The sequence below is a fragment of the Oncorhynchus tshawytscha genome, linkage group LG18 (assembly GCF_018296145.1).
Source record: "Oncorhynchus tshawytscha isolate Ot180627B linkage group LG18, Otsh_v2.0, whole genome shotgun sequence".
Lineage (NCBI taxonomy): Eukaryota > Metazoa > Chordata > Actinopteri > Salmoniformes > Salmonidae > Oncorhynchus > Oncorhynchus tshawytscha.
This window is the reverse complement of record NC_056446.1, coordinates 17,960,290-17,983,208: the sequence shown is the minus strand read 5'-3', so window position 1 is coordinate 17,983,208 and position 22,919 is coordinate 17,960,290. Positions and strand designations below refer to the sequence as shown.

Below are 22,919 nucleotides of genomic sequence, written 5' to 3'. Positions count from 1 at the left end.
ACAAGGAAATCTGTTAGCAATCAAGTGGGAGAGTTTTCAGCAGTCACATTAAAAGTATTTATCATGCGCAACGGAACCACGCCTACAACGCCTGTTATGCACCTTCATAAGGTAAGTCTGAAGACCAACTGAGAGGTGCATAGGAAAGGCTTACGCAAGAAAGGCGTACATTTCCTAAGTCAGAGTCGGTCCCTAAGTGGATTTGTCCAAACACTATTGACACCTTCAACTGGGGGGAATAAATACACAAAGCGCATTCATTTCTAAATGGTAAATCAGATATGTATGAAAATACCCTCAAATAAAAGGTGACATTCTGTACTGTTGCCTCATGTGAAACATTGGATCTCCAATCCAACATGCAAAGAGTATAGAGCCAAATTAAACGTTTAACCTTCACCGTCCAAATAAATACATCTTGGAGTGCATGTATAGAATGTTACAACCGGTACATACAATTGTAGTAACCTTGGTGGGTAGCACATGTGACCTGCAGATCAGTGTAACCAGTAACGTTGTCTGTCTAGCCAGACTGAGTTTCTAAATGGCTCAATCATCTGGTTGTGTAATTACCCTTCCATTTCTCTGAGTTCCTTTCTTCAATTCTGTTTTTTGGCTGCTGATACCTTGTTGACTCTGACTGCCCCTACCACATCAGTGCCATGTCTGGGAAGGAACAGACACCGTCATACTCCCACACAGCCAGTTGAAGTTGTCGGGGAATGAATTCATTCCAGATAATTGTTGTGAGTGAACCCTGTCTCCACATTGTGGAGGAGAGGTGGGGATGAGAGAAGGGTAGGCAGGGCTGCTGCAGGCCAATAAAAGTGTCTGTGCCAAGGAGCCCTGGCATCAAACAGGAGCAAAATTATGGTTGAGATTAATGGGGAAGGCTAAATGTTTCCATAGCTCTAGGTACCTATTTTAAAACCCGACAATGTTGACTGCCTTTTTGTCATTGTTGTTTGTTCTCCGTGAGCCACCCTCCAGTCTTAGGTAGCTACTGTAAAACAAGTCAGAACAACAGGCAGATAACTGGAGAGTTATAGGCCACCCATACTTATGTACATGTATGAAAGTTTAGTAGTGTATGTTACTAATATCTAAACCTTCATTTTGAATAGACACATAAGTGAATTTGTCCAAATACATTTGGTTCCCTAAAATGGGGGACTATGTACAAAAAGTGCTGTAGTTTCTAAATAGTTCACCTGATATGGATGAAAATACTCTCAAAATAAAGCTGTCATTCTGCACTTTATCATCAGTCATTGTATCATTTCCAATCCAAAGTGCTGGAGTACAGAGCCAAAACAACAACAAATGTGTGACTGTCCAAATACCTTACTGTACGCAACAAACCATATATTGGATCTTCTGAGTAAACCATATTGTAAAGACTTGTTGATTGTGCAGAGAAGAGGCAGACAGTAAAAGTAACGGGAGAAAGGATGGAATAAAAAATATATAAAAAGGACAAAATAAATTACATTTTCGTAGTTACGTCTTGCTTGCATCAAGTTAATCTGGTACCTATGTACAGTGGCTTGCGAAAGTAATCACCCCTTGGCATTTTGCCTATTTTGTTGCCTTACAACCTGGAATTAAAATGGATTTTGGGGGGTTGTATCATTTGAATTACACAACACTCCTACCGCTTTCAAGATACAAAATATTTTTATTGTGAAACGAACAAGAAAGAAGACAAACAAACAGAAAACTTGAGCGTGCAGAACTATTACAGGTTGTAATGCAACAAAATAGGAAAAACGCCAAGGGGGATGAATACTTTTGCGAGGCTCTGTATATGACCGTATATTAGGGTCATCGTTAAAACAATTAGCTAGAGTCACCTTACATTTCAGTTCTTCTAATTGCCTTTATTGGTGAAACACAATTCATCAATGGTGTTGAGACATACAGAGACAGCTTCAAGAAAATATATTATTGACAAAAGTTGTGGAAAAACTAATAACAGGGTTTGGAGAATGTTTTCAAATAGATCCAGACCATCCATATTAAATCAGTGATACATCTAAGTACAATATCGGTTTGGATCTAACCATCGTAATTTCCTAGCTCTTTGTCCTGGAAACATTAGTTAGTTATTAGGAAAATGTACAAATGAATCAGAGAAAATGATGTCTGGATTCTCTCTGCATTGATAGAACAATGTGCACCTCTAAATAATAGCCTATAACAAATAACATGACTTGATAAAGGTTGATAACTACTTTGTTGAACATTGGGAAATGTGTATTTTGGGATATCTTATTCAAATATGTATAAAGATGATGCCAGCAGTCATTTTCCAATTCATTGTAAAGATGAGAACTCCATCTTACGATCTCAACCCACTGTAATCCCTTCCCCCCACGTTCTTGAAATGAAGACCCCAAATCTGTTCAACACCACATTACCTCTTGAAATTTGACCCCTGAGGGAATTTCTCATTGATGCTCCAATTATTTTCCTGATGCTGGAAAAGAACAGTTGAGAACACTGACTGCTTCCAAAATATAACTGTCCCTATTCGCCTGCCCAGGTCAAGAGCGAAGCTTTGTTTGCCCACCAAGGTCCATCTTTCCAAAAACAGTATATCTATCTATCCAGAGTCCTGATCAACTGGGGATTCAAGAGGAATAACAAATGCAAAAAGCTCTATAGAAATAAATATAAAGACACTTTTAAACAACATTGTTCCATCGCTTCACAAACACAAACAACAACAGCTCACACAGCAACATTTAACATAATGCAATATATTCAGTTCCCCTATTGGTGGGGAAATAAGACTACCATATTAAGCTAACTAAAGCAACATGGAAGAGCAGATTAACATGTTGCCATTTTAAAATGTTGGCATGAACGTGGATGAACAAATAATGCCAGTGTTTTGTCGTCCCCTTTCAATCATTACAGTATGTTGTGAGTTACTGTACTGCGGAACAATTCAATGTGGAATGTTTATGAAACTCTCTTACCAAATCTAAGTTTAATGGCTGCGGGTTTAGTAACCTCTACAGCCATATATGTATTGTAAATACATGGCTCTGGTAAACTCTATCCATAGAAGGGTCAGACTAAATGACACTTTAAACACAGATCACCCACAGAGGTTGTCCTAAATCGAAGTGACCAAAATTAAGTAGTAGTGAATGGACCAATACCAGACATCCATTTCTGCATGTGTTATTCAGTAGTAGAGCATCTGAAGGTTTAAAAAATATATACATGACAAATATAACATAGTCGTGATGATGATGTTGGTACGCTGACCAAGATAAAGTACTTTATGCAAAACCTCCTCATGCAAGGCACTGTAAAGGAACATAACATTGCTTTCCAGAAAATAAACACACACAGGATTCACAAATAGATGACTAAAGCCAGAACTACACCTCAACCTGTTCCTTTTCAGCACACATTGACAATGCTACAGCTTTTAAAAACTCCCTCATGTTTGGTAGTCTTTGGGTTTGAAATATAGGCCTAAGCCTGAATATTTGGTCCAGATTGGAGGATTTTGCTTCCCTGTTGCTCATACTGGATTTCTACAGATTGCAGAATGAGAACAGAACAGTTACGATTGTTGATAGTTCTGTACAGGAAAGGTGACCCTACTGAAAACCCAAGGCATGTGCAACACCAACTGAGAATCAATTATAAGGGGCGTATTAGATATACCATAAATATTTACACAACACATAGCCAGTTAAAGATTAATGTCACAGTATGTAAATCCCAAACTCCATTCTCTGCGTAGCCCTTCCCTTTTCTACAGAACTATGCATTTCCCCACTTCCCTTTTCAGTACATCTCACTGACTGGACCAGCTGATTAAGTCAAATATTGTACAGTAAAAACAATACAGCCCTGCTGCTCTGGAAGCTACAACCCTGGGGTGAGACTGTGGACTGGGGGAGATCACCACTGGTTAGGGGCTAGCAGAAAAAGCAGGGACAAGAAGAGAAGTGCTGGGTGGTCTAGAACTTGGTGCTGTGGCTGAAGCTGTCCGACATGATGATGTTCTTGTAGAAGTTGTCAGAGCGCGCCGAGCAGTAACCTTTGACCTTGTCAATGACTTGGTGCACTGGGATGATGGAGGAGGAGGAAGAGGAGGCCTCACCATCCAAGGAGACACTTTTAGGATTGGTCTGGTTGGAGTAACCTTTACCTGTCCAAAGGTGAGGAGAGATAATGTCAAGGTTCAGAAACAACACACTGATCTTTGTGCTCTTTAACAATAGTGCACAGTACATTTCATTATTTTCTTTCCTTAAGCTCACAATGGCACAAAACTAATGGCAAAAGACAATTGAAAAATAAGCAAGTGAAAACCACATCACTGAACACATACACAAAGTAGATCTTAGGCCTAGATTCAATCAGATCGAGCGTTGACCGGCGATAGCAGACACCCGATTAGCAGATGTTTTGGCTGTGTCGGAGGTGGAACTGCGTTGGAGCTGTCAAATCGGTGAGCAGCTGCTCTTGCGACCATTGTCACGAAGCCACGCCCGCCCCACTCGCGGTAGAAGTTCAGAACAAGAAAGTGTCGGCTATATAGAAATAATTTGTCTCAAATTGAAAAATCATGAAACTCATTTATAAGGATTTCTATCAGCCTTATCGAGGTGTAGATTACATTTCACATTCCAGTGTTCGAACTTGTTAAAAAGGCTGCATGAGATTTCTCTTAATGCAACTCCGTACAGCCAATGGCAATGTCCTCTTTAGGTATAATGCCTGGAGCCGCTTGTGGATTTGACAGCTCTAATGCAGTTCCACCTCCGACACCATCAAAACATCAGTTATGCGGATGCGGATCAAAGCGGATCTGATTGAATTGGGCCCTAAATCTATATACAATGATTGTGTATATATGATTGTAGGTTGAATATGTGGCACTCATTTTAAACAATTCTAATGCATAGGCTTTGCAAAGATGATTTGCCTGTGTTTTCCTGTAACACAGCATGTTTCTTTAGCTTAGAAAATGTTTAAAGTTTAGGTTTATGTCTAGTTCCGTCCCAATATCAAATCTCTGGAAGACTGAAACAGGTTTCCCTCAAGAATGTCCCTGTATTTAGTGCTTGTTTAAATGGAGTCCCAATATTTTCTGAGCAACAATTCTCATGCATCTCTGCATTCTGGTATTCATTCCTATACATGCATGCACATTCAAACGATCTTGAAATTCAACTGTGCACAACGGACAACTACACATATCTGTGCATCTTTCCAACATGTTTGAACCGCTTTCATCTGTTCTTGTCTTATTCTTGCTTCGTTTTGCCAAGTGATAATACATTTGGGTTGGTCTTTGACATTTGATAATGTCAGGGCTAAAACATCCATTGGAGGTTTAGAATAGAATGACTTGAGTGGGTCAATTAAGCACAGAACACAGGCTATGCAAAGCCTTTGGCATCTTTAGTAACAGAACCGCTGGCTGTCTCCTCACTCCTGACACGATATGTATGTCTATTTTCAGTTTGAGAGACAAACAGCTATAATCACGATCACATATTAATCACTGGTTATTCATGAAATGGCATCCTCACTTTGATCCTGTTATTTCACCAAACCAGTTATCAACTTATCTCATACATTCATTAGTCCTCACATTGCACGTGTTCTTGATTCGGTAACGTAAGGTCATCCTTAAAGTGTGTACACTGAACCCTATTACTCCTTAAAAAGTGTCCACAATAAAACAAAGTTTATTCCGCAATGTCAAGTAAGGTATTGTAGGATACCTCGATGGCAGCTTCACGCACGATTCTCACCCCTTCGTTTCTCACCCACTGCTTTATAGGCTCTGTCAGACTAGATTAGTCCATTAGCAGGGGGATGCCATTAATTGTTGGATCAGTCCAATATGACAACATCACAGAGTAAATTGCAGATTATCTCACCAAGGCACACATCTGGAAGCAATAGGATAGTGTACTGCACTGTACGCCTGACACGGATGCACAATGATATTCTCTTGACAAATGATCTTTCACATTACCTGAGATCTCCGTGAAATTAAGATAATTCGGTAATTAATCATCTTATTATCACAAGGTCTGTGTAGACACATGTAATAAGGCACAAACATCATGCTTGAATTGTGCATTTGGTTGTAAAGTATAGGTGAGGGTGATAGCACTATCTCCATCCAATGGGTCAGGGATGCACACAAACACACACGTCTACAATTTTCCATGTGACAGTTGAATGCTGAAATGCAAGCTGTGTGTTTTACTGTGGTATCATTGCTGCTAGCAGAAAACAGAGGCATCCTAGGGGAGCAGAATTAGTGTGGTATGAGTGAGTGAGTGAGTGAGTGACATCCAGAACCACTGAGAAGAAGGCAAAGCAGCTCATCTGCCAAACTCTCTTATTGGTCAGATGATATTACTACAACTGTATTTATATTACTTCATGTCCATGTTTAAACCAAGTTAAACATGAATGTTATTAAGTTGTTATAGCATATTATCTTTGATGGAAATCTCAAAATGTTTTTCATTGACTTTAGAGAGAACAATGGCAGAATAGAGGTCTTTGTCATACAGGGTCTTCATGTCACCATTCAGTCTGGATTCAATCTAACTATCAAAGGAAGCATTTGGCATCGAAACTAAATGCACACATGCCAATTTTTGTGTTAATGTCAACACAATATTTCTGTTTTAAACGGTAAAATGTGTTATTGTTCTGTGAGACACACCAGTGTTAAGGAAAAGTGCACACGCCCAGCTGTTAGGTTGAATCCAGGCCGTCATGTTCAAAAGGTGAAAGGCCAATAACACAACATCACATCACACTGTAAGGAAGCATGGAGTCAGGCTAGCTTTGATGCAGTTCAGTTTACCTCAGGAGGTTTTCCTTCGTGCTATTGGTGGGCTACATCTACACACACCACAAACATAAATACATACAGGAGGTCAGCCACCATGTAGCCCAGGAATAACTATTGTACACTAAAAGCAAGAAAACAAACGTTTCACACAGTCCTTGTAGACATACAGTACCAGTCAAAAGCTTGGACACACCTACTCATTCAAGGATTTGTCTTTATTTTACTATTTTCTACATTGCAAAATAATAGTGAAGACATCAAAACTATGAAATAACAAATATGGAATCATGTAGTAACCAAAAAAGTGTGAAACAAATCAAAATGTATTTTATATTTGAGATTTTGCAAAGTAGCCACCCTTTATCTTGATGACAGCTTTGCACATTCTTGGTTCTTCACTATTATTCTACAATGAAAATGGTAAAATGGTTTAAAAAAAGAAGGAAAAAAAAGAAAATGAGTAGGCGTGTTTTTTCACTGGTACTGTATATTTTTTTGTGAATAAATATGAAGGGGAGAAAAGGTCATGTAAAGTATCCTTCTTTTCATAACTACAAAAAGTAAACTTTGGTATGAACAAAATGTGGATCAATGAAACAGACCAACTGAAAGTAAACAAACCGCTGTGTGTGGCTCAATATTAGACCCTCCCATAGTGTCTTACCTGCATTACTGTTGCGCTTTGCAAAGGGGTTTAGAGTTGCTTTGGCCTTGGAAGTCCAGTTTGCTGTACTGGAGCCAAAAGAGCTGGAGGACAGGGACTTCCCCACCGTGTCTGAGCTGACCTTCTTGGTGTTGTTAGTGGCCGTCTTGCTCCAGTCTGCCACGCAACAAGAAACATTTCACACATACTTATTCAGGCAAAATTAACAGTGAAGTGATCTTTGTTACTTCAGGGTTTTATGGAGTTTCTGTGTATCAATTTGACTGTGTATAAAGCTAAGACCTCTCAGGTTTTATACTTTAATGACCATTTTTCTTTGTTACTGTGAGTCCACAGGACACTTTTACTGGACTCCTGTGCAGATATGTACTAGCTTATATTCCAGTGACTTTCACTTCAATAGGAATTATATTAACATTAGACAAGATTCAATATAAAATGTCAACTGAAAAGATTTTAACAAGATTTTTAGCTTAGAATCTTTATCACAATCACATAGGACTTTTATTAGCAATGTACAAGTACAGCAACTTCACCCCCCTCATCCTAAAACCTGTTACGATAGTAGTGTTGTGAATATCAGGCCAGATATTGTTCCTGAGAGGGAGAAGTCTCTTTGTCGTCTGTTTCCTGTCAGATCTTTACCTGAGTTGTCTGCCAGGCGGAATCTGCCACAACACAAGTATCTCCTCCACTGTTTCTGGACATTCTCCTTCAGTGCACAGTGGAATATGAAGATGAATAAACCTGTTAGCCAGAAAAGAACAATGGAGGAAATGGCTGTTTAATAACAAGGAAGATGACAGAGAGGACAAATAAAAGAGAGCAAGTTTGGTTCGTCTTTCAATTGCCAGATGTTGTACCAATGAGACCTCTGGTGGAACAAATAGTATACGACATGACAATGAATAGAAGACTTATTATTGTTACCCACAGGAGGCTGCAGAGGGGAGGACAGCTCATAATAATGTCTGGAACGGTGCTAATGGAACGGCATTATGAATTCAATACCGTTGCACCTATTCCGCTCCAGGCATTACCACGAGCTCGTCCTCCCCAATTAAGGTGCCACCAACCTCCCTTTGGTCTTAACATATAATACATTAGAGACCTGCTTCGTACAAGAGTTTAAAGATAAACAAAAGACACCTTTGATCCAAACATTCACATATTAGTAACCAACACTACTGTGTATTTTCCTTTAAGGTGCACAGCGCACCATAGGATGGCCCTGTACCTTGCAGTGAGTTGGAGATGGAAAAGAGGTACATGAAGGCCAGGTTGACGGGTCCCCAGGCGAAGAAGGCGAAGCCCCAGGTCATGCCCAGGAGGAAGGTGAGACTGATGACGCTCCTCAGGTTCCTCAGCACCTCCTCACGCAGAGTGCGGTTGCTGCGTTTCCCGTTGCGACCGCAGATCTGGATCATAACCACGATGAACATGGCCACGTTCAGGAGGAAGATGACAGAGAAGTAGCCCACACACGTTACATAGAACACCACATGGCTCCGGATCCAACAGCTGGGAAGAGAGGAGGAGGAAGAGGGGAGGAGGAAGGGGCCAGAAGAAGAGAATTGGTTGCCGTTGGTTAACTTACATGTTTTAGCTGGAAGGCTGGGCCAATATCACATATATTACATACATTATGCACTATAGTACATAGTTCCGGTCCTATAACTGACATATGGGAAGACATACACTTGGATTACACAAGTCTAAGACTCCATCTACATACAGAATGTCATATTTTTTATGCTATCTCTTGAACTTGATGCAGGACTCACAATTCAGAAGAGCCTTGTCCAGTGTCCCCCTTTCCATACTCCATTTTCCCATAGGAGTTTTTGTCAATAGCTACCACTGTAGCAACTATCGCAGCAGGCAGACCTGGAAGTGAGACATGGGGGGAAATTATATATTTTTAACATTCAGGTATATGTAGGGTTGCAAAGAGAGGGTATATTACTGGTAACTTTCAATGTTCACCAGTAAACTACCAGAATTTTGGTAACTTTCAATTGTCATTTTTTATTGTATCACATGACATATGTACCCCTTTTGGGGTACTTCAGATTATAACAGGTTTCTGAACTTATCTCTGGACATCTTGTTTAAAATGTAATGACAAAGCTGTAAAACATTATTCTAGATATAAACCATCAACTAAGTGAACACCATTGGTGTTTAATATGAGGGTTTCAGCATGAAATGTCCTTTATCTTTATCTTTTATTTTTTACACACTTGTACTTATTTTATAATGTCAATATGTCTTTGTTGTAAATATTTTGGCACCAAATTGGTGGCAGTTGTGAAAAAAGTAAATAGTTGGAATTCTGTAAACTGGCTGTTGGGGTGGGCTTGGTGTGGGATGTGATATTTGGGGTGGGCTTGGTTTGGGATGTATTTGGGGTATTTGGGATGGGTATTTGGGCTTGGTGTGGGATGTGGTATTTGGGGTGGGCTTGGTGTGGGAGGTATTTGGGGTGGCTTGGTAGGATTTGGGGGTGGGCTTAGTGTGGGATGTGGTATTTGGGGGTGGGCTTGGTGTGGGATGTGGTATTTGGGGTGGGCTTGGTGTGGGATGTGGTATTTGGGGTGGGCTTGGTGTGGGATGTGGTATGTGGGGTGGGCTTGGTGTGGGATGTGGTATTTGGGGTGGGCTTGGTGTGGGATGTGCTATTTGGGGTGGGCTTGGTGTGGGATTTGGTATTTGGGGTGGGCTTGGGGTAGGATGTGGAATTTGGGTTGGGCTTGGTGTGGGATGTGGCATTTGGGGTGGGCTTGGTTTGGAGGTTTGTGGATGGCTTTGACCATGTATTTGGATTCCTCACATCTTAATTATTGTTAAAAAGAGGTTTGATCCATTTTGGATATTGGGTACTACATTTATTGAATAGTAGATGAATCCTATAAATTGAAATTACCAATCTGGGTTCAATTGTCTTTCAACAAAATAATGTTTCAGGAATTATAATCTTATCTGTTTCTAACTATAGAATCTGTTTCAGAACGATCTGAGATGGTGGGTATTGAAATCCTCTTTCTTGTGCTTTTTGAGGTGGAATTACTCATTTTTGATTCGATGCTTTTTTAAATTAATTAAGCTATTTTCAATAATACATTACCAAAGTTACCATAGATTGCCATAGATGACCTGTTAATTAAAAACATTTGAGACAGTTCTGGTCACTTTGGCAAATTACCGGTAGTTTTGCATTCTAGAGTTTGAAATTCAGTGTATAGCGAGAATAATGCATACCATGCATTTTAATAGGAATTTGGTCTATGACATAGCCAGCATACTGCATAGTAATTAGTTTATCCAACTTTAGTGCCACTTACCCCAGCCGACGATGCAGAACTTGAGAATGTACCTCCGGATGTAGGTGTTGAAAACTTTGACCAGGGCGATGTACATGTGGATGGACTCAAGGCCCATCCAGGTGAAGGATGTGAGCAGGAAGAAGTGGAGGAAGACGGCCACAGCCACACACAGGCCCTCCATTTCGAAGGAGGCCAGCCACCCATCCAATAGGAACACCATGTTGAGGAAGAGCAGTGACGTGCTCAGGTTCATCAGAATCTTGGACGGGTAGTCACGACGCAACTTCCTGTAGAGAGGACAGACACTGAACAACACTGTCTGACTACTACAGTTCTGGTTGTCTTTCTTATAATATCATGGTTAATGACTAGGATCAATAGTCCACCTGACGTAGACAGGAAGAATTCATAAGACTAGTTATAGGAGTATTTCCTGATCACATGTTGGAGTTGTCCAAAATGGCAATATACTCACTCAAAGGCGATATAAGTCAGAAGCGTTACAGCAGAGAATATGGCCGATATGCCACATCCGATGTAGGTGATGAAGGTAAGAATCTTGGTATTTTTCTCATCAATCTGTGCAGCAGATCCAGAGATATCCTTCACAGAGAATGCAGAAAGTAAAAGTATTCACCAAACAAGCAAGTCAAGTTCGACTTGCAAGCTATACTTCCAAGTTATACTGTAAGATTCATACTATGCAAAGACAAACGGCTGGTTTAAATGAATCAGAGAGTCACAATTATAAGGGGAAAGAGTCTCCAACTGGTTTAATGTGAACACAAGTCTTACCATTAGGATGCCAAAGTGTGTGAGATGGTCACAGAGGCAGATAGTCTTGTTTCCATTGGACATGGGACTAACCCTGCAGCCTTTACTGTTCCAGCCACCTGAGTCATCTTGTGGAGACAAAGACAAACTCTCTAGTATATTCTACAATTGTAAGGCTTTAACTTAAATTGAGATTGACATACTCTGAGTGTACAAAACATTGTGCTCTTTCCATGACACAGACTGACCAGGTGAATCCAGGTGAAAGCTATGATCTCTTATTGATGTCACTTGTTAAATCCACTTCAATCAGTGTAGATGAAGGGGAGGAGACAGGTTAATGAAGGATATTTAAGCCTTGAGACAATTGAGACATGGATTGTGTATGTGTATGTATGTATGTGTATGTGCCATTCAGAGGGTGAATGGACAAGACTAAACATTTAATTGCCTTTCAATGAGTTATGGTAGTAGGTGCCAGGCGCACCGGTGTCTGTCAAGAACTGCAACACTGATGGGTTTTTCACGCTCAACAGTTTTCAGGTTGTATTAAGTATGGTCCACCACCCAAAGGACATCCAGCCAACTTGACACAACTGTGGGAAGCATTGGAGTCAACATGGGCCAGCATCCCTGTGGAATGCTTTCAACACTTTGTAGAGTCCATGCCCCAACGAATTGAGGCTGTTCTGAGGGCAAAAGTGGGTGCAACTCAATATCAGGAACGTGTTCTTAATGTTTTGTACACTCGGTGTATATTTCAAGAAGCAAAATATTAGTTTTTTTCCAGACTTACTTTTCATGGTAAAATCCCAGAACATGCAGGTTGGCTTTGGCTTTGGCTGAAAGACACAATCACTGTGTGATTACAGGTTACAGGTGTTAATTTGTACTGTACTTACGACTTCAACTGTTGAACTACCATCCGGCATCAACAATCATCAACTGAGTGGTTACAGACTAAATGTTTTTACCTAAGAGGAATGAGAAAAGAAGGAGAGCGAGGACAAAAAGTTAAAAAACAGGAATACCGGAGGGAAGCAAAGAGAGGAGAAAGGAACAGATTATAGGAAGTTTATTTCCAAAATGCCATTTTTTCACATTTGTGTTTTTTCATCCAAATGATTGCTTATGGGTACCTTTATGTGTGTGTAAAGTATTACTGTTCTCAGATGTATATTTCCTAGATTTTAAATGTGTATGAATTTATTTTTTAAAATTCTAAACGTTATATATATCCATTGTTTAGCTGGAATGGAATATTCATATCCTGTATATTTGACTGTGATATGTGGTTACCTCACATAGCTTTCTTAAGATGAATGCACTTAACTCGCTCTGGATAAGAGCATCTGCTAAAATGACAAATGTCAAATGTAAATGTTTTGCATACAGCATTCATATTACTGTATTGAAATGGTTTAAATATTGATGTCAAAAATGTATTTGCACAGCTCTTTATTAAAAATGTAGTTATTTGTTACATTTGACTGTGCAAAGCCTAGCAGTACTACTCATTTCTCTGAGAGTGAGGCAGATATGTAGCATTTTTCCCCCCAAAATATGATTTGCCTCTCTGAAATGAAACCAATGAAACAAATAAGTTACATATGTCATTAAACAACCCCATGCCATGATTAGCTAGTGAAAAAACACCAATGTTTTTAAGAATTTATTTTAAACAATAAAAGCTCATTTATACCAACATTTTCTGAAAATGGATATATCATTTTGGAATGAAACTCTTCATATAGAGGTGAGAGGAGGAGGGCGGGTAGACTACCTGGTAATTCAGGTGTACTATCTCAATCTCCACGGGATCCTGCAGGTTACTGATGGAGTAATTGCCCACACTGCTGGCCACGACATAGCTGTTAAGAGACATCCCGTCCTGTTTGTCCTGAGAATGATCAATAGAAAAGTTTGATTTTGAAATATAAATACATAACACTCAAAACTATAGATGCACATACCGGGCATACGAATCACCATGCGTTAGTAGGAAACAGGAAAATAAATCACAACACGCTAAGCAGACACACCAGATGTGTTGAATTGCATCAGAAAGAGGTATAAACCTGAAAATATCACTCAAATCTATAGATTCACATACCAGACACATGAGTCACCATCCATGAAAAGGATGTGTGAGGAAAGAAAACATACTGCTATATGCTGAAAAGACACTAAATCAGATACATTCCACCAAAAAGAGGTATAAACCTGGAATAGTCCTATCTTGCTGAAGAACATGAAGTTAATCCTGGAGATGGCAGCGGTCTCAGCGTCGGTTAGGTTTTTGAGCAAAGTAGCTGGCAGTGTGACCTGAGCCAGGGGATTCAGCTGATTAGACTCAAAGTCAATCTGGTGGGAGAGAAGTTAGTTAGACCATTGACTTTGCCATTAACAATTTGAATTTGATTATTCAACGTAGACAGGGGTATGCTGATTATTATGCTGATTATATCATGAGTCCCCTGCTGTATCATCTGGAGGTCACTTCCAAACCTCCGTGGTGGACAGGTGGCTTATGACTAAAGTGTGCCCATTCTGCTGGCACAGCATTGGCACAGCATTGACACGTATGGCAGGGGCATAGGGTAAAACACATGAAACCGAGCGAAAGGGAAGGCTGTGGTGGACTTGACGCTAGTCAGCTGCATCATGTTCGCTTCACTCTACGATCCTTGCAGAATGATAGATGACAGGACTCCCACTCTGTCCATGTGTGTCACAAGGTTGCGAGTGTGTTGTGGGTAAACAAATAGACATCCTGCCATTTATGTTAAATGGACTCAACGGGCCTGATGGGTTGTGAGTTTACCTTTAACACATGCCCTGCCTGACTATGGAAGCCCTGCCTGACTATGGAAGCCCTGCCTGATTATGAACAGTCCCTGCATATATAGTACCACACTGCCCAGTACAGTACAGTGCAGCAGATAACACTGATTTCTGTATAACTCTTCTGTATAACACTGACCCTGACTGTCCGTACCTGGAGGTCTGTGGTGTTGGGCTGTATGAAGGCACTGAAGGAGGTCCCGTTGAACTTGCCATGGTTTAGTGTTGAGATGCCCAGAGCCAGATTTTTAGAGGTGATGCTCACTGAAGGCCCATCAAACTCTAACTTCTGAACCAGCTCATCCACCGTCTTCAATGTCCTACACGCAGATAGAGAGTTATCATACTAATGGACTGGATAGTGACTTTCACTAGGGTCTCACACAGTGCTTTACTTTGGTACAAAGAGACCACACAAAGTCAACATACAATACATCTACCTGGGAGATATAGTCATAAGTCATTTATGCTTACTCTCAGCATGCTGGACACAGTAAGAGGTGGGTTCAGAGGAGAGACCACAGCAGTGGGAGCAGACAGGGGGAAGATGAGGAGAAGGTAACTTACCTCTCTGAGGCTACAGCCAGGGCTGACACAGAGCTGGTCATCACGTTGGAGATGATGTTCAATACGGTGGTGGCCAGAGTGGTGTTGATCTTGGCCACGTTGACCAGCTCCTTCACTTTGCCCACCACCTTGGACACCTCGTCTGTGGAGAGCTCGTTGTTGGTGATGTCAGCAAGCTGGTCGGCAACTTCAGCAGCGTTCTCTGTTTGGGGAAAGTTAGGCACAACTAGATGAGGGCTGTCAATAGATAATCATTATTAGTTGTCTGCTGACTGTCTACTCTCTGCCATGGTGAGGCTGTAAACACGTTTTATCTCTAAAACGGCATCTCAGTGGGCACCTCTGTCCCTCTATCGTGTTGAGATCAAATATATCTCAAGTATTCATTCTTGCAGCTGTTTTGATTCTATCTGCTGTGAAACCATTAAAGTGATTTAAGATGTCGGTGGCCTACCTGCTGAAACATTGATGGAATCGATATCAGTGCAATTACTGATGTCTGGGGTGTTCCAATACGCTGTGTAATTCAGGGGGCTGATCACACTGTGGACAAATCAACACAAAATCAGATCTAGTATTTTAAGTTTGATCCAAGATGAATTACCTCAAACAAGTTCATGCATACAATGTCAGCATATCAATAGTTTGACATAGTTTGATGTAGTGAATGTGTCAGTCTCACCATGTTCTGGATGCAGTCTGGTCTTTGTTGGGGAAACAGGGGACATACTGAGTGACCGTTGGTCTGCTCTCTGGCCAGATATAATGGAGGGGAGTTTCCTCCGGGCAGTTCTCTGAATGAGAGAGAGAAAACCGTGCAACTTAAAAATGTTAACACCGCACATCAGCAATATATTCATTTCCAATGACTACAAGAGGAAGATGGGAAACGTTAGAGGCATTCACATTTCAAACCTAATCGAATTAGGAGGTGCTTAGAATCCGTGGTGCGACTGTGCACCGTAAATTATTACTTTTTCTCTGGGCTGTGGGAGTGTCATGTTTTTCCACAGTCACTTTGTGCAGTAATAAGAGAGGCATTGAAGTGATTAAAGCAGGTCTGGGTGAGATCATGTCCTACCGACAGACTGCACGTCGACAGTTTCTAGCTCCAGTCCATTGCCAATGTTAGGGTTGCTTCCCACCATCCTGGTGGAGATGGCTACTTCTTCCAGGGTCACATTGGTGCTGGTCTGATAGACCAGCAGGGCCTGGCAAGTGAATCTGGAGGGGGAAGAGGATGAGGGAGAGGATGAGGGAGTAGGAAGAGGAGGAGGGATGGGGAAGAAGGAACAGGAGGAGGGGGAGAAGGAAGCGGAGGAGTGTGGGGGAAAAGGAAGAGGAGGAGTGGTGGGGAAGAGGAGGGGGGAGGAGGAGGGGTGGGGAAGAAGGAAGAGGAGGAGGGGTGGGGGGAAAGGAAGAGGGGTGGGGAAGAAGAAAGAGAGGTGGGGAAGAAGGAAGGGGGGTGGGGTAGAAGGAATTGGAGGAGGGGTGGGAAAGAAGGAAGAGGAGGAGGGATTGGAAATAAGGAAGAGGGGTGGGGAAGAAGGAAGAGGAGGAGGGAGGGAGGGGTGGGGAAGAAGGAAGAGGAGGAGGGAGGGAGGGAGGGGTGGGGAAGAAGGAGGAGGGGGAAATAGAAAAGGGGGGAAGAAGGGAGAGGAGGAGGGATGGGGAAGAAGGGAGAGGAGGAGGGGTGGGGAAGAAGAAGGAGGGGGAGGGGGGGGAAATAGAAAAGGGGGAAAGAAGGAAGAGGAGGAGGGGTGGGAAAGAAGGAAGAGGAGGAGGAGGGGTGGGGAAGAAGGGAGAGGAGGAGGGGTGGGGAAGAAGGAAGAGGAGGAGGAGGAGGGGAAGAGGAGGGGGAGGAGGGGTGGGGAAGAAAGAAGAGGGGTGGGGAAGAAGGAAGAGGAGGAGGGGGAGAAGGAAGAGGAGGAGGGGTGGGGGAAAGGAAGAGGGGTGGGGAAGAAGAAAGAGAGGTGGGGAAGAAGGAAGGGGGTGGGGTAGAAGGAATTGGAGGAGGGGTGGGAAAGAAGGAAGAGGAGGAGGGATGGGAAAGAAGGAAGAGGGGTAGGGAAGAAGGAAGAGGAGGAGAAGGGAGGGAGGGTGGTGAGGAGGGAGGGAGGGGTGGGGAAGAAGGAAGAGGAGGAGGAGGGATGGAGGGGTGGGGAAGAAGGAGGAGGGGGAGGGGTGGGGAAAATGGAAGGGGGGAAGAAGGAAGAGGAGGAGGGGTGGGGAAGAAGGAAGAGGAGGAGGAGGAGGGGTGGTGAAGGAAGTGGGGTGGGGAAGAAGGAAGAGGGGTGGGGAAGAAGGAAGAGGAGGAGGAGGAGGGGTGGGGAAGAAGGAAGATGAGGAGGAGGAGGGGTGGAGATGGAAGAGGGGTGGGGAAGGAGGAAGAGGAGGAGGAGGGGTGGGGAAGAAGGAAGAGGATGAGGGATGGGGAAGAAGGAAGAGGAGGAGGAGTGGGGAAGAAGGAAGAGGAGGAGCGGTGGGGAAGAAGGAAGAGGAGGAGGAGTGGGGAAGAAGGAAGAGGAGGAGGGGTGGGGAAGAAGGAAGAGGAGGAGGGATGGGGAAGAAGGAAGAGGAGGAGGAGTGGGGAAGAAGGAAGAGGTGGGGAAGAAGGAAGAGGAGGAGGACTAGCAGGAGACTTAACACACATGGAAAGGCAGGCCTAATGAATTACTATAATTTTTTCACGTCACATGACGTGGTCAGGAAAAACTCTGATCCTTACCTACTACAGTATACCATAGTAAAAATTGGCCTTACTTTTTACTGGCACTCCTCTTAAGCTGTGAGTCACTATTAGGCTGGATTCTGGAAACAAGATCAACAAATTAGGGTGGACATTATTATTGACCTGTAATACAACTCTAAAGAATGGACATGGAGGTAGGTGCATCTTATGATGGTACAAATATCTAATTGCTTACCTGAAATTATCGACATAGACCACATGTGTCCAGTTTTGGAATGTTTGATTGAGCTGTTAATGAATCAGTAAATCAGTCAATTCAGTGAGTTCATCTGGTATTCTACCCATGCTTTGATCCAAGATGAATTGAACATGACAGTAAGCCTTACCCATTGTGCAACAGTTTTCTCAACATCAGACTCTGTTAGTTTGGCCTCCTTGTCATTGACAACAAAGGAGATCCTGTAGAAAAGACCCTCTGCAATTGAAAAGCAGAAAAAAACAATCTATATTTGACACAGGTAATTTACAACACTTAATGGAACATTTGTCTGTGCTGCATAGCAGGAGTGCAGGGATTGAGACATAATTTAGTAATTTTAAATCCAATTTCATATGACAAATGATGTTGAAAGGCTGCTACTCCACAGATAAAACATGTGGGGGGAGTGTTTCGTCAGGAAAAGGATCAATTAAAATACTCTGTTATCATCCTAGATGACACTTATCAAAATGAAACTAATGGCCATAGTGCATTGTATAACTGATGTGTATTCATGGGCCAAATGGGTGATTGTAAATGAGAGCATATCAGTGGAGGCTGCTGAGGGGACGACGGCTCATAATAATGGCTGGAACATAGCAAATGGAATGGCATCAAATGGAATGGAAACCAAACCTTATTCCGCTCCAGACATTATCACGGGACCACCCTCCCCAATTAAGGTGCCACCAAACTCCTGTGGAGCATTTACTGTGTGGTACATCACTCTGTTTGTGTTGGTGGTCTGCTGCTATGCCTCACAGCCACCACAAGATGGCTCCCAAGCCTCTCCTGTTGTTAGTGCTGAACTAGCTACAGTACGATGCTGTTTCTACTCCATGCCAAGACTGTTCTTAAGAGACTCCAGTGATTGCCGATCAGGAAGGAAGGCCACCTCAGAATGTTTTGAAGAATCCAAAATGTATGTGGTTTATCTTTGTTGATCAAGGGCGTTCTTTTCCTTTGATTTGTTATAGTATAGCAATAACAGATTACATTTAGATGAGCAGTTATTGGCACTAAAATCAAATGATAACAGCATTGGAAGTCTCCCAAGAAACAGGAATGATTGAAAACTTAAAATCACAAGAGAGCTGCGCCCCATGAGGGACGCCCCATCAGCCGAGCAGAGGCCACTATAGAGCTTAATGATTGGTAAACTACAGTACACGCCTATGTTAATGTTCTACGCCCCATCCAAAATCACAACACAACCTGAATCATCAACCTCCTCCAACAGGGCACCCCATTTTCACCAGATTAGATGTCCCCCTATCAACATACCACCACTACAACAGTAGCATTCAAAGCAGAGATTAGGTGGTCGAGAGGCTCTCTATCTTTTTGTTTCTACATCTACGTTGTTATTGCAAAACATACTGTTCCCGGTTGAAAGTCCACACAGACATGATAAATGAAAGCGAGCTTTACATTGGCATGGGGCAATAACAGGGGTGCCCGCGGTGCCAGCTGAGGTCCGTGGGGTGGCGTGTGTTGTGGACACTGTGCCACTGCCTGCATTCACCCCTCTAAGTGGAGTGGTAAGAGGCAAGTAGGGGCCCTTTGTGGCTACAAAAGACTGCTCATCCATGCCAATGACGGCTAGTGGATTGGGAGTTGTCTGTGTCTCGGTCTCTCGGTCTGTGTTGGTGTTCTGATTCACAGTCACATTGTTGCCAGGGCCCATACTGCTTACTGACGTGCTTGCAGCAGTGGAGGGTGTGTGATCGATGAGGGCCGGTCCATGTTTACCACCCTGTGTGTCCTCACTGTGGTTGGCCCTCCAGGGGACTGATAAAGGGCCAGCCCCAGCAAGGTAAGTGTTTAGGGCCATAGGAGGCTGGCTGTTGGAGGTAGAGGTGGACTGGATATTTGGGAAAACAGTTGGCTGTTTGTTGGCAGTGGTGAGTTGTATGTTTGAGGCAGAAGGGGGGGGGGTATTTCTGGTAACAGCGGTGGGCTGTATAATTGCAGCTCTAATGGTGGGGTTACTGGAGGCAGAAGCAGTGAGCTGTGTGTCTGGGGCAGCGGGTGATACTGTGCTCTCTCTGCTCTCTCCATGCCAGGCCATCGTTCCGTCAGTTCCAGCAGGCTGAGTGGGCTTTGATTGGCTGCCAATGAGTGTGGAGGATTGTTGGAATGCAGCCGTTGATCGGGTGGGCAGTGAGGCGCCAGCTCCCGAATCAGCCATGTTGGCTGCTCCGGCAGACAATGTCCCACTCAGAGGGGGGATATGGGTGGGAAGGGGAGTTGGGGTAGGGGCGGGGAGCAGCCTCTCCTCTCTAATACGAGGAGGGTTTGTTGTCATCGGTCTGTGGAATAAGAGGGCTTCAGAAGCGTCTGGCATGAGCTGGTCTGCCCTGGAGGTCATGGTGGAGAGCGGCTCAGACACTGGGGTGTGTGTGTCTGTGTGAATCACAATGCCAATACCACTGACTGGCCGTTTCCAGCCTAATTCATGCATGTAAGCATGCCGCTTGGGTTCATGAGTAACAACACTGTCATATTCTGAAGCTGTGCTGCTGATGAGTGGCGTTGGCAGAGCCAGAGGACGAGAGGGGGCTAGCAGGGAGGAGTAGAGGTGGAGGCTGGCCTGGGAGAGATATTCAGATCCATCTTCATTGATGTGTGAGGTCCCACGGTGTCCAAGCTGGGATACAGATGGCTCGCTCAGCGTGCTGGGGCAGAAGAGCGAGATCAGTGATGGAGAGGAGGCCGAGCCACTTATGGGTGACATGTGGACTTCTTCTCCTTCCTGTCGAGCCGAGTGTCTCTCCATCCCATCTGCACTTTCCCAATCAGTAACCGTGTTGATATTAAGCTGCTCTGGCAAGTCTGTCACAGACAGGAGGTCAGAGCTGAGAGAGACCAAGCTGAACGTGGTGCGCAATGCATCCCTCCACTCCTGTCTGCTTGGGGAGATTGTATTAGGAGGTGAGGACTGAGAGAAAGTCCATTCGTCTGTCACGGTGGCTGGGAGTAGGGCCTGGTGGTGTAGTTGCTCTGTGATAGGAGTGACAGATAGATGGGATGTACGTGAAAAACCTCTCAGGTTAGAACTGAGTGGATTAAAGCCCTCCTGCCCCTCCGAGCTGCCCAAAACACTGTCTGACACACTGCTCATATACGACGATGGTTCCAGAGCCAGAGGTGAATATAAACTGATCCACTCACTCTGGCTACCTGACTCAGAGGCAATACTCTCACTGGGAACCATACTGTCCACGGGATGAGAGTTAGTCAAGGAGGAACTTAATTGATTCCTCAAAGAGGGTAAAACTAGGTCACAGTGGTGTTTGTCAGAGGAAGAGAGGTATGTTTTCTCAAGGACGGGTGTCAGAGCTGTAGCGGCATCAATAGCGACTGACAGAGACAGTGGACGGGGTCTTGTGCCCTCCCGCATTAATTCATGTCTTTGAACCTCCATGGGAGAGAGCGATGTCTCTGTCTCAGTGGCGGCTGGCCTGACGTGTCTTGAATGACTAACATCACTTTGTTCCATACTGTGAACGGAAGAGGGGGAGAACGCAGGATGGGGAGCGGTGGGGAGAGGTATGGTCGGAGTGGTGGGGAGGGAGTTAGGGGCCTGTATCTCTGTGATCACAGCTGTCCATAGGCTATCTGGCATGGCAGACGTGGTAGGTATGGATATGGGACTGGGTGTGGGTGTGTAGTCTTTAGGTATAGAGACCTCCACTGTGGGGCCATTGTCAGTGGTAATCCCGACCCTCTCAGAGAAACAGAGCTTGGCTACTGTTAATAATGAGGGAGACTGTGTGGCGATGTTTGAGAGGGACTGAGTGGTTCTCTCTGCTGTTTGCTCACTGAAGCCGCTGCCGGGCCGGGCCTGATCCGTTTGCACACCTGTCCTCTCCGGAGTCGTGCTGAAAGGAGGGATTTGAGCCCAGCTGCTGTGTGCTGCCACCAACACACCCTGCTCCCCGGTCCTAGCCTCTCTCCCAGCCTCTGTCAGCGCGCCTCCTGCCAACGCCTCCTGGGGCAGACTGGGCTCTGATTGATTGTGTAAATGTTCCCCTCCTCCCATGGCGGTAACAGGGTCGCTCACAGTCACACGGCCTGGGCCCTCAGTACTGACTCCAGTCCCAGCGTGGGAAAGGTTCTGTGGGCCGGAGGCGGCCAGAGCCAGGCCTTCATCCAGGGAGTAGGACGAGTCATATTGGAAAAGGCTAAAGGGGTCATCCCCTAGGTCCAGGTCGTAAATGAATGGCTCAGAGCCTGATGTGTACTCCTCCAGGGGCTCAGTCCAGTTCACAGTGCTGCTGTTGCTGTTCTCTCTGCTGGGACTCAATGGGATCCAGTGGGGGGGAGCCATGGGCTTATTCTTCTTACGGTTGCTGAGTGATGCTGACGCCACTGCTGGGAATGACTCTACGTCCTCCGCATCGCTACTGTTCCCAACATCCACCGGTCGCCATGGGAACAACCCCTGGGGACTGGTCACGGCCCTGGATACGGCATGTGTTTTCCTGGCCACGGGCGCCGTTGTTGTTGTAGTCACCTTGGGCCTGAGGGACATATTTGTTGCTGGTACAGGATGAGGCTTGGTTAGATAGAGGATGGGTCTGACTGGGAGGCGGGTAACAGAGGCCTCAGGTTTCTTCCTCACGGGCCAGATGAGTGGGGTGGAGATGTAGCCCAGGGAGGTTTTAGAGCTGCGGGGGCCAGGCAGGACGTGAGGCCTGGTGTGGGGTGTGGTGGTGGTGGAGGAGGTCACTGGACGGGGCGTGAGCCGGAGCACAGACCACAGATACGCCGCTCTCTCCTTCTCTGTGGCGCCTCAGTCCAGTCAATATAAAAATGGAGGGGTCAAAGCAGGTTACATGTTTGAAATACAGACTGATTTTAGAAACAGGGTCTTCTAGCTTATACTGTAGCTGAATAAACAAATACAAAACATGGAAGAATACAGTACTTAC

At 44.1% G+C, this 22,919-nt stretch overlaps 1 protein-coding gene across 14 annotated transcripts in view; it reads right to left on the bottom strand.

Annotated features, from left to right (window-relative positions):
• Positions 1 to 1,859: 1,859 nt before the first annotated feature.
• The window catches only part of LOC112217344 (adhesion G-protein coupled receptor G6), a 59,353-nt gene continuing 38,293 nt past the window's right edge, over positions 1,860 to 22,919 (bottom strand). For 13 of the 14 annotated variants that reach the window (XM_042300729.1, XM_042300731.1, XM_042300734.1 and 10 more), the window contains 19 exons: positions 18,110 to 18,198; positions 17,959 to 18,011; positions 17,795 to 17,842; positions 16,113 to 16,255; positions 15,714 to 15,825; positions 15,486 to 15,574; positions 15,032 to 15,233; positions 14,619 to 14,784; positions 13,844 to 13,984; positions 13,404 to 13,520; positions 12,417 to 12,462; positions 11,642 to 11,748; positions 11,322 to 11,449; positions 10,865 to 11,133; positions 9,305 to 9,407; positions 8,758 to 9,041; positions 8,166 to 8,267; positions 7,521 to 7,676; positions 1,860 to 4,177 (listed from right to left, as the gene is read on the bottom strand). In XM_042300729.1, coding sequence (XP_042156663.1) covers positions 3,987 to 4,177; positions 7,521 to 7,676; positions 8,166 to 8,267; positions 8,758 to 9,041; positions 9,305 to 9,407; positions 10,865 to 11,133; positions 11,322 to 11,449; positions 11,642 to 11,748; positions 12,417 to 12,462; positions 13,404 to 13,520; positions 13,844 to 13,984; positions 14,619 to 14,784; positions 15,032 to 15,233; positions 15,486 to 15,574; positions 15,714 to 15,825; positions 16,113 to 16,255; positions 17,795 to 17,842; positions 17,959 to 18,011; positions 18,110 to 18,198 — 2,546 coding nt within the window. In that variant the 3' untranslated portion in view covers positions 1,860 to 3,986. Of the gene's footprint in view, positions 4,178 to 6,868; positions 6,907 to 7,520; positions 7,677 to 8,165; positions 8,268 to 8,757; positions 9,042 to 9,304; positions 9,408 to 10,864; positions 11,134 to 11,321; positions 11,450 to 11,641; positions 11,749 to 12,416; positions 12,463 to 13,403; positions 13,521 to 13,843; positions 13,985 to 14,618; positions 14,785 to 15,031; positions 15,234 to 15,485; positions 15,575 to 15,713; positions 15,826 to 16,112; positions 16,256 to 17,794; positions 17,843 to 17,958; positions 18,012 to 18,109; positions 18,199 to 22,919 lie in introns of all 14 variants that reach the window. The other variant, XM_042300737.1, reaches the window with a different exon arrangement.